The following is a 15029-nucleotide window of genomic DNA, read 5'->3' as shown; positions in this document are numbered from 1 at the left end:
CTCTGCTCCTGGGTATTAAATAGACTAACTAAGTACATAGTTATGATGAGCAAGTGCCTCTATCAAAGTTGTAAATTTTATGGGTACCATAACGGGGGCTGTACTTATAAACTGAAAATAAATGAATTGTTTGAAATCTTCTCCTTGGTATTAATCTAATATTCTTGAAAAGCAAGGATGCCTTTTCAAAAATTGTACAATGTGAGGATCTAGGCCCAAGGGTCAAGGGTTCATGTGTGGTAAGGGCACTACTGATTATTGCTGAATTACTGATTTGTTGAAATGCATTTTTCCCCTACCCTGCCTATTGGTATTAAGTAACCAAACTAAGCAACTGTTAAGTGTATAGTTATGATGACCAATGGTGCCTCTTTCAAAATTGTAAATGCCATAGCATCTGGCTTATAACTTGAATCAAATTCAATCACTGGAAAGTTGTTGCATAATGCTTAGATGACTTATAAGGCCCATGGGCCTCTTGTTAAATTAATCAATTTAATTAATTGATCCTAATTAATAAATCATTAATTAAACAAAATTACTTTGACTTTCTTTTCGTGATGCCTTGGATTCAAGTAATATTTTCTTCAGTTAATAAGTTTTCCACTTAAATAAACAATGTAGTAGCTTGTTCCCTTATTAGGGTCCCCTTATTTTACACAATATACATGAGGATATGGTATTATTTTTATTTTCATGGTGTATAATATAGTATATCTAATTAAAATTTTGTACAATCATTATTATTGACCTTGAGTATCAAGAAATACAAGCCAATTATCAACACCTACCACAAAAAACAAATTCCGGAACATTTTCTTTCAAACAGAGAGTGGTTTCTCTATTACATACAAATGGGCGAAGACATTTAAATTAGATGCTATATAAAGGAAGACATGGTGAGCTGTAGCTCTTTTCCATTACTCCTTCGGAAAATTTTTCCATTGCTTCTGGGTAATATGCCAATGATCTAAGTATGTATACTTATGACGAAGAAAGGTGCATCAATTAAAATGGTTAATTTCATGCCCGCTGGGTCAGGGGGATACAATGGACCTTCAGATATCCAGACGCCAGATATCCGGATGCTTCAGTATCCGGACGACTTTTCATCGGAATGGATTTTTTAAACATTATTTTGTCTTGTTTAACTGGTAATTCAGATATCCGGACGTTTCACATAACTGGATAAATTGACTACGAACCAAAGCGTCCAGATAAATGAAGCTCCACTATAGTCTGAAAATAAATCAATGGTTACAGGTATGAAATCTGCTCTGTGGTATTAGTCAAATGAAATTTGTGATGAAAATAATTTTGAAATATGTGGCCCCAGGGTCAGTGGTTCCTGTGGGGTGGGGTGCACAAATGGTTATAAAGTTGAAACGCATTTTTTCTCTGTTTCTCTGATCTAACTCTGGGTATTAAGTAATTTACATGTAGTAGTGTATGCATGCTAAGTGTATCATAAATTATGATAAGTAATGGTGCCTCTTAAATTTTATTTTATTATACTATAGACTAGATTATTAGCTTTATAATACATGTAATCAGAAGAGGATTATGAAATGAGAATCTCTATCTGTGAACTCCTACAAATATCATCTGACATTTAATTAATTAAGGGAATCCATTTGTAAACTCTGTATTCTCATTTTTGTAGCTGTTTGTACTTTGTTGAATGGTTTTTGTCTGAGAGATTGTTGGTATGAGTATAGAGCAGCCTGAAGGTTCCCTGTCACCTGTTGACAGATTCCCAGAATCTGCAACGATATGTCTCTGAAATCTAAATCTATAAACTGTCCCTGATCATAGTGAACTAGGGTCTGTAGATCATCTAGAGCTGTTTGTGCTCGCATTGTGTCTACATGTCTGTAGCAAAAGATCTCTAGCATGTATAACAGTACCAAGGATGGTACAAATAATAATGTCCAGTGGTTCTGTAGAGCAGACTGTAGTTCTGGTATCAGTTCATTAATGTAATGGATGCTATTGTAAAGTCCGACATTCCCTGCTACAGCCTGTCTCATCTTTGTAGACCAGGACTGCCCCCCTACAGCCTCAGTATACATCTTTCTATCTAAATAATGTATATACATCACATAAGGCTGTGCTAACTTGACCTTTATCATCTCTACAAAAAATAAAGCTTCCATGTGTCTACGTGTCTTGTAGTAATACATGGCTATGTACAGCATGTCTGTGATACAACCAAACCTGGATGCTAATTTCAGCATGTGAGAGGACATTTTGTCAGCTCTATAACTCAGTTTGTTTTCAGGTGTGTAAGTTTCCATGTGTAATATAAAAGCAGTGTACTGAAGGACCCTGGCAGTGCTGATCTGTAGCTTGAGGACTTGATACTGTGTCAGGAGGGGTGAACCTATCATCTGTTCTATTGTATGTAGATATCTAATGCAGCTTTGTATGTCCAATTTGGCTGGTATGCAATCAAGTAGTATTTCACGAAATAGATATCTATCAAACTCAGCCTCAGAAATCAGAGTATGAACATCTGTACAGATGGAGTTTCTGGGGTTATGTAAGACATCTATAATATAAGACCTAATGGAGGGACTGTGTAGCAGGAATGCCAAACCCTTCTCATACAACTCAGACAGTCTTATAATTAATTGATGTTGTTTGATGCCAAAACTTTTACTCAGAAACATGTTGTTTTCTGGAATAAAAAAGTTAGGACAGACCCCCTCATAAACCCATTTGAGGATGAGTTTAAAACAGACCCAGAAACCCCCCAGGAGATTTTGTGGACACCAGTGAGGTATTGTATTTTGTTGAATCACCCAGAAAACTGCCGTCTTCATGTGATAGGAACACAGTAATTTATCATCATCACCTACTCCATTGTTAATTATTTCTGTTAAGATGAATTTAAGTAAGCCGTAAGTTAAGAATTGACAGTGATTCATTACAAACACAAGTTTTTGTTCAGCTTGGGAGAAAGAAATTCTCCATTCATGATCTTCATGATTTCCTAGCTTATGTCCAATTGCTACAAAGTGACATCCATTTTTCACTATATCATCAACAACATGAGGCTGGGGCCATGAGTGACATCTGTCTCTCCATGAGGAGGCAGAGGGAGGCCAAAAGTCACTAACAAAACAGTCAGCATTATCCAGTCCAGTCCAATACGAAAATTCGTAATATTACGAGTTTTCGTAATATAAAACTTATATTACGATTTTTTGTAATGTAGTTAAATTACGAATACGCGTAATATAGTAGATTGTAAGAAACTATATTACGAGTTTTCGTAATCCAAGTCAAATCAAGCATTGCAAGAAATTGAGTGGTGGGTATCAAAGTATGACGTCAGTAATATATCAGATTCCTCGGCTAATAATAGCATGCGGTCAGATTGGTCAGTTACCTATCAGAAAGCATGGAAATTCAAGAAGACAGTATCGCCAGCGATGGGTGAGTGGACAATTTCTTTTATTATTCTTTTATAGGAATTTTCCCACGGATAAGACCAATTTTCCAGTAAATTTCAATATTTGCTCAAGCATGTAGCATTGGTCTATATCACCCGAACTCCCTACTTTTCTTCCGAAGTCTACCCTAAAAATCACACCCTCCTTTCATAATTCAACTGTTAGTGCAATTCTTATTAAAATACACAGAATTTCAAATCTCAGTAAGCGTCGTACAAGTTATCGCCCGTGACATCTCGTAATAAACGCCATACTTTGCTACCCGCCACTCAATTTCTTGCAATGCTTGAACTTGTCTTGGATTACGAAAAATCGTAATATAGTCTCTTACACCTGCTAAATTACGCATATTCGTAATTTAACTACATTATGAAAAATCGTAATATAAGTTTTATATTACGATAACTTGTAATATTACGCTTTCTCGTAATCTTACGTTTTTTCGTCAAATTACGAATTTTCGTATTGGACTGGACTGTTATCATATTCTTGTCTTCCAAATGTTCCAGTGGCACAGGGTCCATGTGGCGTTAAGTTATAAGGTGCAGTTTGTAATGATACATATAAAGAGTACTGTCTGTATACAGAACTAGATACATAATATCTGTTATTCATTCTAACACACCCTCTCTGGATTCTTCTGTCCCAGGTTAATGACAGTAAATATAACAAAGTAAATCCTGGTGGACTATCAGAACAGTCACAGAGCATCAGTGTTTGTCTGTATGTGTTGTAATACTGAGACTGAGATAAGTCCCAGACAACACAGTGATTATTTGACCACCTCATAATGTCCACATCAGATCCTTTCAGTCTGAATCCTTCTCCGATACTTCCACTCACCATCTCTCTGTCATCATAACTTGTTTTTATTTGATTTATCACGGTATCCATGATGTCCAACACATCTCTCCTCATGGCCACCTGTTGTGGTGTCCCCACTTTACGACACAGTCCCACAAACACTGACTCTGATATGTGTTGTATGGCTTTAGTACTGAGAATGATTAAAGTGGAATTTATATTCTTGTATAATTAATGTTTCACTTTTGTAAATCTATAATATAATTATCATATCGTAAATCTGGAAGTTTTTGCCGTAGATAAATTTTTAGAAAATTTTTGAGTTCATTGCATTTTCAAAAATATTTTTCTTAAAAATGAACACCAATAAGAAAATGTAAATAAAGCAGTGGTAATTCGCAAAATTTTGAAATGTAAAAATTAATCATCAACATTTTGACCCAAATTCGCAAAAAAATGACGTAAAATTTTCCAGATATACAGTAATTGATAAGCTTAATAAACTATCATGTTTTATTAAAAAGAAATGTTGACAGTGTATGTTATCTCTTAATTAAAAAAAAAAATTACATTCATACATGTAAATGATTAAATAAAAATAATTCCTCAACTGAATCAGTCATTTTTCAATGCAACTAAATCATTAATTTATTTTAAATAGTGAAATACTGAAAGTGTCTAGGCCAGACTAGGATATATATATTTTAAATTCAGTAGTGTGAAATTAGTTAAAACCAATTTTACTGTCAACAAATAACACAAATTCAGGTGATTAAGGAATTGTTTTTAGTTTTATAAATTCTTGTCATTAAAACTTACGTTTGTGAGCTTCTAATTGTGTCCATTTTTGGTGGCGGATATTCCTTCCTGCTAAATGTTTAGGCTAGTATGAAGTCTCAGATGTAACCTGAGGTGCAAACTTTGGGTAGACAAGGAACTTCAATAGGTATTGGGGGTCAAGCTCAGACATCTGACAAGTGAATATAATATTGTAGATGTATCTCAGTTAACTCTGCATAGGAATATTGGAACTTTCTTACTGAATCAAATTTCATCAAAATGTAGAATTTCCTTCTTGCCCAATATAACCCAAGTCATCAATGTCATTTCCTGTATGTATATTTTGGACACCTGTTGCTTCCTATGACATTTTTCTGATACAGACTTGAAATTAGTAACACTTGAACTTTGGCTTGAAATATTTCCTGGGCTATGGGATTAGTTTTGTCCTTAAATATGGTTTTTATGTCCCACTGTGATTATGGCAGGGGCATATTTAGTGTTTGTTATGTTCATCTTCTGTTCTTTTGTCATACTTTGCATTTATCTCAGTTCAAAGCTCAGTTTAAAGATATTTTCATCAAACTTCATTAGGATGCTGTTAGGTATTGATGAGAGTCACTCAGGTGACCTGTTGCTATCTGTTTTCATCCGTCATTGTATGTCACAACCCCAGAGGTACAAGGAGGGGGCTCTACTTATATACTAAAAATGAGTTAATACGTAATATCGCGACTACCGATGAGTACCTCGTAGTTATCTAACTTACTACCGCTCTTTTGCGGGGGAGTCGAGAAAAGTGTACATTTCTGGGGGCAAATGACATTGTTTACAGTAGTGACAATCGAATGATTAGAACAATTTGATGCCGAAATCACGATGTTTTGCCAGATATTGAACTTCAAATAGTAGATCGTCAAATAAGGCAAGCTAAGAATATTTTATCTGCTTAAAAATGTGACGATTTTCAATGAAAATTTAACGAGAAGAGTCCGCTTAATTAAAAATATCGTTAAAAATGTGACAATTTAGAATCGGCTCCTCTCAAAAATATATTAGGCTGGTTCAGGGATTGTTTAGCGAGGTATTCTACCAGGATTTTTTACTTATCTGTCCTTATAAATGCTACAATGATCGATCTTGCATTGTATTGAATAGCACATTGCCCCCACCCAACAGACGATTCCTACCTCCTTCGCGAAAGAGTTCCGCTAAGTTAAGTAATCGCGATATCAAGTATTGTTTGAAATCTACTCCTTGGTATTAATCAAACATTTTTGATAAGCAAGGGTGCCTTTTCAAAAACTGTGCAATGCTTGAACCTAGGGTCGGGGTTCATGTGTAGTAGGGGCACTACTGATTATTGCTGAATATTACTGATAAGTTGAAATGAAGTTGTTGTTCCCCTACCCTGCCTATGGGTATTAAGTAACCAAACTAAGCAATAGCTAAGTGTTTTAAATTATGATCAGCAATCATGTGCCTCTTTCAAACTTGTAATCATATCATCTAGCTTAAGGAGGCTGGAGGGTCAACAAATTTATTACAAATTAACCACCAAATTTAAATTATTTTTTTACGCACGGTATATTTAGCTGTCAACTATCATTGACAAAGAAAAGATTTATATATTTTAGTTTTAGAATTTCATAATTTTGTATATCCTTATATGGAGTTCTTCTTTTAAAGGAGATTGAAATAGTCTAAAAATGGCTGCCACCCCCTAACCTCGTTAAAACATGAACCAAATTCAATCATTTGAAGGTTGTTGCATAATGCTCAGGTGACCTTTAAGACCCATTGACCTCTTGTTAACAATGTTTAAGCATTGAAAGGCCGATGTTAGCTTTTTTAAAAATTATTTTATATAAAGTTTTTGGATTTTTTCACATAAAATGCAAAAAAAAAAAAATATTTATATCCAAATAAGTTATTTGGGAGTTAAATGTTTGCTGTAAATGAATGCATCATATAAATATCTTATAAAATATGTAACGAAAGTCTGGAAAGAGTTTTTAATATTTTTTTTATAAAAATTATTTATTAAAATAGAACACATTATTTGTGAATATTTTTCAAACCTGTATGGTTGAAAACACCATAAAACTAGTCTCAAATAAGGACAACATGTTTGTCAATCATATTTTAAAAAGAAATTTATTGAAACGAAATTGAAAAAATTTTAGAGAAATTATTTTTTTTTTTTAATATTTGGACCTTACCTGATTAATATTAAACTGATCCTGATGAAAATTAACACAAAATGAACAAATTTTTTGCCTCTTCATGTATTTACTACGAAGAAATCTATTTTATTGTCAAGTTCAATAATGTTTTACAATGTCATGTAAACCTTATAACACCTAATCAGATTAGTGTTTTGGGGGAAATTTATTTATTTTCAATAATTGTGCAATTATGGTTGAGATCGGTTTAATTTTGATTGGGATAGGTCAAAATTACAAAAATAATTTCTCTAATTTTTTTTTTCATTTCAATTTCTTTTATAATATGATAAATGAACATGTTCTCCCCAATTGTGACTGGTTTTAAGAAGATTATAACAACAAGTTTAAAAATATTCACAAATTCTGTGTTTTATTTTCATTGATGTTCTATATATGGCTTTTCATTCCATATTTTATCCGGTTTTCATGTGATGCATTCATTTACAGCAAAATCTTTACAAGAAAGCATCTTATTTGGATGTTAATAATTTTTTGAATTTTCTAAATTCTTTGAAAAAAATACAAAAAAATTCATATAAAATAATCAAGAGCTAATGGCGGTCTTTCAATGCTGAAACCATTGTTTAAAAAGGTTGATTCAAAGATCTATAAAATAAAATGTCGGTGTGACATTCCTCCTTAAGCAAAAGCCAGTATGAATAACCAAGTTACCAAAAAAAAAAAAATAATAAATTTCTTTTCTCTGGACACAATTTCTTTCAAGTTTTCGAAAGTTAAATTGGAAGTTTATTATAATTTTATAAGAAATGGTTTTTAACTGTTTGGTTTCATTTTAGTGTATTGGAGCTGTGGAGACAAAGTCTGTTACATATCAGGGGCAATTCTACTTATCATTCCTTACATCATGCTCAGAAAGATCAAAGGTTCCTCCCACACAGCCTAATAAGCTCTCTGATTGGTCACTTCACTCAATCTTATTTGTTACAGCATCCGTGATTGGTCCACAGCAAAGAGAGATCTCAAGCATTACCATTGGTCCATATTTTTATTGTTAAAGTAGCATTACAGCATTTTTACCTTAAGTAAACGTTTTATCATAAAACTTACAGACAGCATATATCATGGTGCTTTTGTGAGTATATCATACAAATGTACATTTAGAACTCTTAATCAAACTTTTATTTACAGCATCTTTTATTCCTGAATTACTGATGAAAAGTCTGTTTAGTTTTATTAATCGGTTACATGATAATGTAAGTTGTGAACCTGAAATACACATGTATTTTTTAAAGTGAAAGAAAAGTTGATGCATTTTCAGTGTTGGCATAGAGCCAAGAGGCAGTTGATTATATTCACCTTATTTTGGGGTTTTTTGTAGAACATATCCACGGTATCTAACCGACATACTAAAAAAACCGGAAGTTCTTGCGTATCGAAGCGTGTAAACAAGCCTTGAGGAGAACAACCACCCGTTAAAATGCAAGTTGAGCATCATTATTGACAAACAAACATACTGAATTAATGTTATTATCATTCGGCATATCCCGCTGAATAAGTCTCAATTGTTGGTATTAAAATTGAATAAATATGTAGGTAGAAATTTCAAAAAAGCAATCGTTTAATCACATATTTGCACTTGCATGTATCGTTTGTACGTTGTTTCTAGTCCACAAGAGATATAATTTTATCCCGAAATGGCACATAATTAAAATTATGATACAAAACAATGTCATGTATGCTTCGAAGTTTTTTTCATTTAATTGTTAAGGTTTGAAAATACACAATTTAAAACACCCTTGTCATTATAATCACTGTATGCGTCGTTTCAATCGAGATTGTTCGAATTGTATTGTTCGTTCCTTAAAAAACGCAAGTTGTACTGGCATGTAAGGGAATAAACAAGAGACTCCACACGTCTTGATGGTTCTCTGAGAACAATAGTTCATACATACATTCATACTTATTTTGAAAGAGTTTCATTAAACCAATTTTTTTAGTCTAAAATTTGAGATTTAACAACATTATTAATAGTTGTCAATAAAAGATTAAAACAAATAGCGAAACAGACACAAAATACACACACAAATAAATGAAAATAACAAAAACCGGTTCCGCTTCCTACAAAAAAAAAAAAAAAAAAAAAAAAAAAAAAAACTAGAGGTATACTGTGAACAATGAGCTCACTAAATGATACCCCCCCTTCCCATATGAATAAAATTACAATGTCCATATTTTGCTTTGAGTAACTCAAAATATGTGTCGGATCAAAAAGTAAAATAAGAGATGCACAATGGCAATATGTAATTCAAATTCTGTGAAATTCCTATCAAATTTCATTCAGTGGTATGAGAAGGGTCGCGGATAAGAGATGGGTACCCCAAAGACAGACAGACGAAGGTTCAGAATGACGGGAAGACGGAATCCCGAATAATCTATGTTTTGCAATCGCAAATGATAGTTTTCGGTGTTAAGTGTAGTTTACGGTTGTGAAATATAGATTATCGTATTAAATATGGTTTACAGATGTGAAATATAGATTAACGTTGTTATCTATAGTTTACAGTTCGTAAACTATAGTTAACAACCGATAAACCTAGTTTATCGATTGTGAAACTATGATTATCTCATTTTTGTGAATTTGGCGTGCCATAATTATATTTAAATTGTTACATTTACAATGTTTTTATCAAACAAAACGAAAATGATTATTTCCTTTTAAAAATTTCTTAAGGATGAATGTTTGTATATTAGAGACAGGTGAGGAGACATCAATTTAGTAGAATGATGCAACATTGCTTTTCTGCTTATACAGAACTATAGAGGCTCATAGGAAGTTCAGCCTATATTCAGGAGGGTATTATCAGCTCTGAAAATTTACTTGACAAGCAAAAAAGGTCATCATACGATTTTTATATTGAGAGAGTACAAGCATATAGTATAGTGCATGTAGCTGTGTTTGCTAAAGTATTCCATTTATCGCATAATTCTTGGGGGCACAACCCACATTTCCGGTTCCTACAGCCATGCTATAAAAGAAGACATGGCCTCAAAAGGCATGTTAAAACACCATGAATGATTTATAAGCATGCAAAACTACTGTTATTTGTTCTAGTAAAGTGCTAAATATAAATATATATGGCTTTACGAAATAAATGTTGGAAAAATTGCATGCATTGGCAACAAGGTTTAACGCTGATTGAACTTTGTCCGTTGATTAGGTCATAAAATTGATAGATTGATTGAATTTTTTTAACGTCCCTCTCTCGAAATCTCCGGTGGAGAGCTGCAAGTTTTGCCCTTTACTCGACACTTAGGGCCATTCAGCAGGAAGGGATCTTTTTCGTGCAAGCACTTACTGCGACATGGGACCTCGGTTTATCCGGTCTCATCCGAATGACCGGTCTCCACATCCCACGGTGGGATTCGAACCTTCGATATAATGATTGACTCCTTACATCGCGACTCTAGAGCAGACGCTCTAACTTTACTACGCCACTAAATTGAAAACTTTGTTATGCAATCATTTTTGGAACTCATGCCTCATTTATATGACAGGGACAGTTTTACAAAACGACTAAGACCAAGAAATTCAAATGATCTTAGTCGTAAGTTCTCTTGTAAAACTGCGCCCGTAGCCTAAGGAAAACTCCTATTTATTTTTGAATCTTAAATTTCATTTCAAAAGTTCAAAGGATTCTTGAGATATTGCGAGGAACCGGATGAATTGCTAAAGACAGACAGAAAGACGGATGGACGTCCAGACAGTTCCAAGATACATATATGCCCAATTAGTGAAAACAGGTAATAAAAATTGATATTCGAGTTCAATTGTATTATAGACGTTATTTGTTTATTTATGTCAATAAAGTATTCAAGTTATGACATAATATTATATATTAAAGAAAATATTTCATATTTTAAGGGATGTTGAATAGATACCTTTGTTAAAGGTAAGGCTTGTTAAGAAGTGATCAGATTGTTGCCTATTTCCCCCACATTTGGGTTTTAATCATTTTGAAAATCAGTAACACAAAGCAGGCAATTCTAGTTGGGGGGGATCGGAGCACAGCATTACCAGTAAATTTTCATTTTGGGGCACTATCGACTACCAAATATCAAACGTTTTTATAGATAGGGTACAGACATCTGCTTTCCATATTATCATATGGCAATATATATCGTCAAATAATTTGGGGGTAAAGCCCTCCGTTCTCCCCCCCCCCCCCGCTCCCGGTTCCAAATGTCATGCACAGAGCCACATAGCTATCAAGCCTGACATATAGGAAGGTTCAGTTAAAATATTGTTTGAACATAGAAAAAAAGAAACGTTTATAAATTATGATTCTGTTCACAGTTGACAAAATAGGATTGATAAATGCATAACAAAAAATATACAGTTAAAGAATGGTATTCTTAAATACATATAACAGTAATAATAAATTGGAAAAAATTTATGAATACAAATTTTTATCGGAGGATAAGTTCTTGTAACGTTTAATCATTTCTTAACGACAAGATTTTATCAGTCTTTTATTGGAAAATATTGAAAAACGATTTTACTTTAGTCTCTGTAAATAGGAAGTTAAATCATGTAAATAATTTTTATTCACTTTTCTTTAGGGACCTTGTTTATATAAAAAAAATAGTATTATGTCAGAGTGTACAATTGACAGCCTCAGTCCAGTACTAGTATTCTATGAATTACATGTACATGTATTTTAGTTGCTAATTAAAACATTGATGATATTTCAATTTGGAGTCATGTAAATGAGAAGGAAAGAAACAGAATAAATTTATACTATAACTTTTCAATTAAGAACGCACATAATTTACGAACGACTCGTACAATGAAAATAACGTCCCGCACAACGACACATACAGTAAATATTGAACAACGGATACAGTCGCATTTTATTTAAATCAGTAAAATTTAGGAAATTATACTCGTTATCAGGAATAAATTACGTTTGAAAACCTCAATATTTTTATTCCTCATTTTTTGATACAATAAAGGATGAATGTCAACGGCATAATATATCTTTTCAAGTCTTTATCCAGCTACACTTCATTGCGTTTTGCATAGTGCTTAAAAACAAAGCTGCATGTTTGCCAAATTGTGTTCCCTGGTAAACCTTTCATCATATATCTATGTGTTTTAACACACAACACATTTGAAAACTTATCATGTCTTCGATTAATTGCCGGTTTATTTTCATAACCCGATGACTGCATCTTGTTATCAATGAAGAAACGCAAGAACTTCCGGTTTGTTTAGTATGTGGGTTAGACACTGTGATATCATTACTGTTGAGACTATGATGACAATAATATATCTAGTCCATGACAAAAATAAAAATTCTTGTTTACATGTGCCATTCTATTTTCTTGCAGGATATACCAGGTACTACATTGTACATGTATATTAGGTTAACTTACTTAATTTATACAGTACTTACACAAAGAATCAGTTAAATGTTTGAAGGTTGGGGATTTTATGTTCTTGTTCTGGTTGGTTTGTTTACATTGTGTATTGTATATATATTGTATGCATATGTTTAAGTGAGTAATGTTTGCAGGATAAAATATATTTATGTTTCAGATTAATTTTTGTGCAATTTTAAAATAATGCTGTTCTGTAAACTTGTATGTGATGTAGTTTTTGTCTTCCATTGTATCTTTTTGTAAGAGGTACAGTTGCCTGCTCTTGGGGGTTTATTTAGGGAATTGTTTGGTATAACCTTGTTTCAAGGTCATTCTACAAAGAAAGTTCAAGGTTACTGAGAGATTAAATCTCAGACATTTCTTTTCAGTGTTATTATATTAAGAAGAATCATGACAAGCTCCATCTGTAGAAAGATTGCTTTGGACATGAGTGTTTGTCTCAACCTTGACCTCAGGTTCTTCTGGCAAGTTCAAGGTCAAGGGCAGAAAAAGATATACATGTCCAGTAACTTCTTGTCTGAGCTATAACATGCATTTAGCAATGGAGAATCATTGGAAGTTTAAAATTTTTAAAATGAAAAAAAATTATTCCCCTAAATTTTCCTAGAAATCTTGAAGTGATTCGACTGCTGACATTAGTGCGTTACAATGACATATGCTGTAGTGTTGAACATTACAACTTTTAATGTATTGTTGATATTTCCTGTTTCTATTAAAGGTGCTAAGAATATATGGAATGAGGTGGCAAGTGTGCTTGTTAATGAATATGTTACTAAAATTGAAAAGACTTTTATATATTTTTCTAATTTGTCATGATTGTTGAGTGTAAATTTTAAAACCTTGTTTAAATTTATTAATTTTTTAAGGATGGTTAGTTTAACATTAATTGCCTTATAGTATCAAAACCATTAATTTTTCTAAAATGTTATGATATTACTTTTTTTCAAATCTTTGTATTTTTTGATACATTTAAGTACTTAAAATTTGTACATGCAATGTTTTAAGGCGTATTTTTAATCTTATATTGGGCTTTGGGGTGTTTGGTTTATTTTCAATCTTATTTTTGCTTCCTTGAATTGATATATTTAACAATAGAATATAGAAGTTTTGATTCAACTTTCCTCACATATGGGATTTACCAATGCTAAAAATATGTTTATATACACCAAAAAGTTTTGATTTTGATTTTGTTGAGATGACTTCAGTAAAGAAAGAAATCAAAAGAAAATTTATATGTGTTGATATATACGTATTTATATATATTTATTTTCTGTTCAGGGAAATTTTCTTTTCAATAATGTAAAAAAAAATTAATAATTAATTGTACCTACCTATGGAATTACATATTAGGTTTAAATCTAGTCTAAGCTTCTTCATTATAATTATTTTCCTCATCAATTAGTTTAAAAAGGAGGAAATATTGAATAATGATTAATAATAAGATTGATATTTAAAAAAATAAATTTAATGACTAATTGAAATTATGTTGTTTCCTTTCTTATTTCTGTTAAATATTAATACCTTGTATTCATTCAAAAAATTAAAGGCAAACATAAAGACAAGAGTTACAAAAATCAATTTGAAAATGAATTGTTGGTGAACAATGAAGAGAAAGATTTAAGAATTTTATCTATAGTTTCAGAATAAATAGCATATTTCATTTTATTGAAAGCTGTGATTTGTGTCTGCTTCTCTTTTGTAAGTGAAAGTGGGTCAAACTCGAAGGTCATCAAAAGCTCAAATACTGTATGTGTACTTAAAAAAGGAGGCTTCATATTTTAGGGGTTTTGGCGCAGACGAGGATGCGCTAATTCATGAATACCGCCAAGAATTCATCAGTAAAAGAGTATACGGTACAAGGACGTTTTTCTAATTCATGATTAAGCCAACAACTCCATACCCATTGCCCGTGCTAAATTATGTACATGTTCAGTATTGATGCCCCCTTCGAAGAAGAGAGGGCATTTTGCTTTGCTGCTGTCATGATGGTCTGCTGTCATGATGGTCTGCTGTCATGATGGTCTGCTGTCATGATGGTCTGCTGTCATGGTGGTCTGCTGTCATGGTGGTCTGCTGTCATGGTGGTCTGCTGTTATGGTGGTCTGCTGTCATGGTGGTCTGCTGTCATGGTGGTCTGCTGTCATGATGGTCTGCTGTCATGGTGGTCTGCTGTCTGGTGGTCTGCTGTCATGATGGTCTGCTGTCATGGTGGTCTGCTGTCATGATGGTCTGCTGTCATGGTGGTCTGCTGTCATGATGGTCTGCTGTCATGATGGTCTGCTGTCATGGTGGTCTGCTGTCATGATGGTCTGCTGTCATGGTGGTCTGCTGTCATGGTGGTCTGCTGTCATGATGG

General features: G+C 33.0%; 2 protein-coding genes across 3 annotated transcripts in view; one reads left to right on the top strand and one right to left on the bottom strand.

The window, feature by feature from the left end:
• The window catches only part of LOC134271278 (major facilitator superfamily domain-containing protein 10-like), a 45517-nt gene extending 37079 nt beyond the window's left edge, over positions 1-8438 (top strand). For both annotated transcript variants that reach the window (XM_062753519.1, XM_062753514.1), the window contains exon 12: positions 8068-8438. In XM_062753519.1, the coding sequence (XP_062609503.1) occupies positions 8068-8174 (107 nt within the window). In that variant the 3' untranslated portion in view covers positions 8175-8438. The remainder of the gene's footprint in view (positions 1-8067) is intronic.
• On the bottom strand, positions 777-4490 carry LOC134271237 (uncharacterized; the record flags this gene model as incomplete). The annotated part of the gene is made up of 2 exons (XM_062753472.1): positions 777-3151; positions 3941-4490. Coding segments are annotated over 2 exons (2085 nt in total), but the record flags the coding sequence as incomplete, so codon positions are not given.
• Positions 8439-15029: the final 6591 nt, after the last annotated feature.

Source organism: Saccostrea cucullata, unplaced genomic scaffold (genome assembly GCF_032062105.1).
Source record: "Saccostrea cucullata isolate Sc308-1 unplaced genomic scaffold, CSIRO_AGI_Scuc_v1 ctg1136, whole genome shotgun sequence".
In the NCBI taxonomy this organism is placed as follows: domain Eukaryota; kingdom Metazoa; phylum Mollusca; class Bivalvia; order Ostreida; family Ostreidae; genus Saccostrea; species Saccostrea cuccullata.
This window is presented reverse-complemented; position numbering and strand designations above follow the sequence as displayed.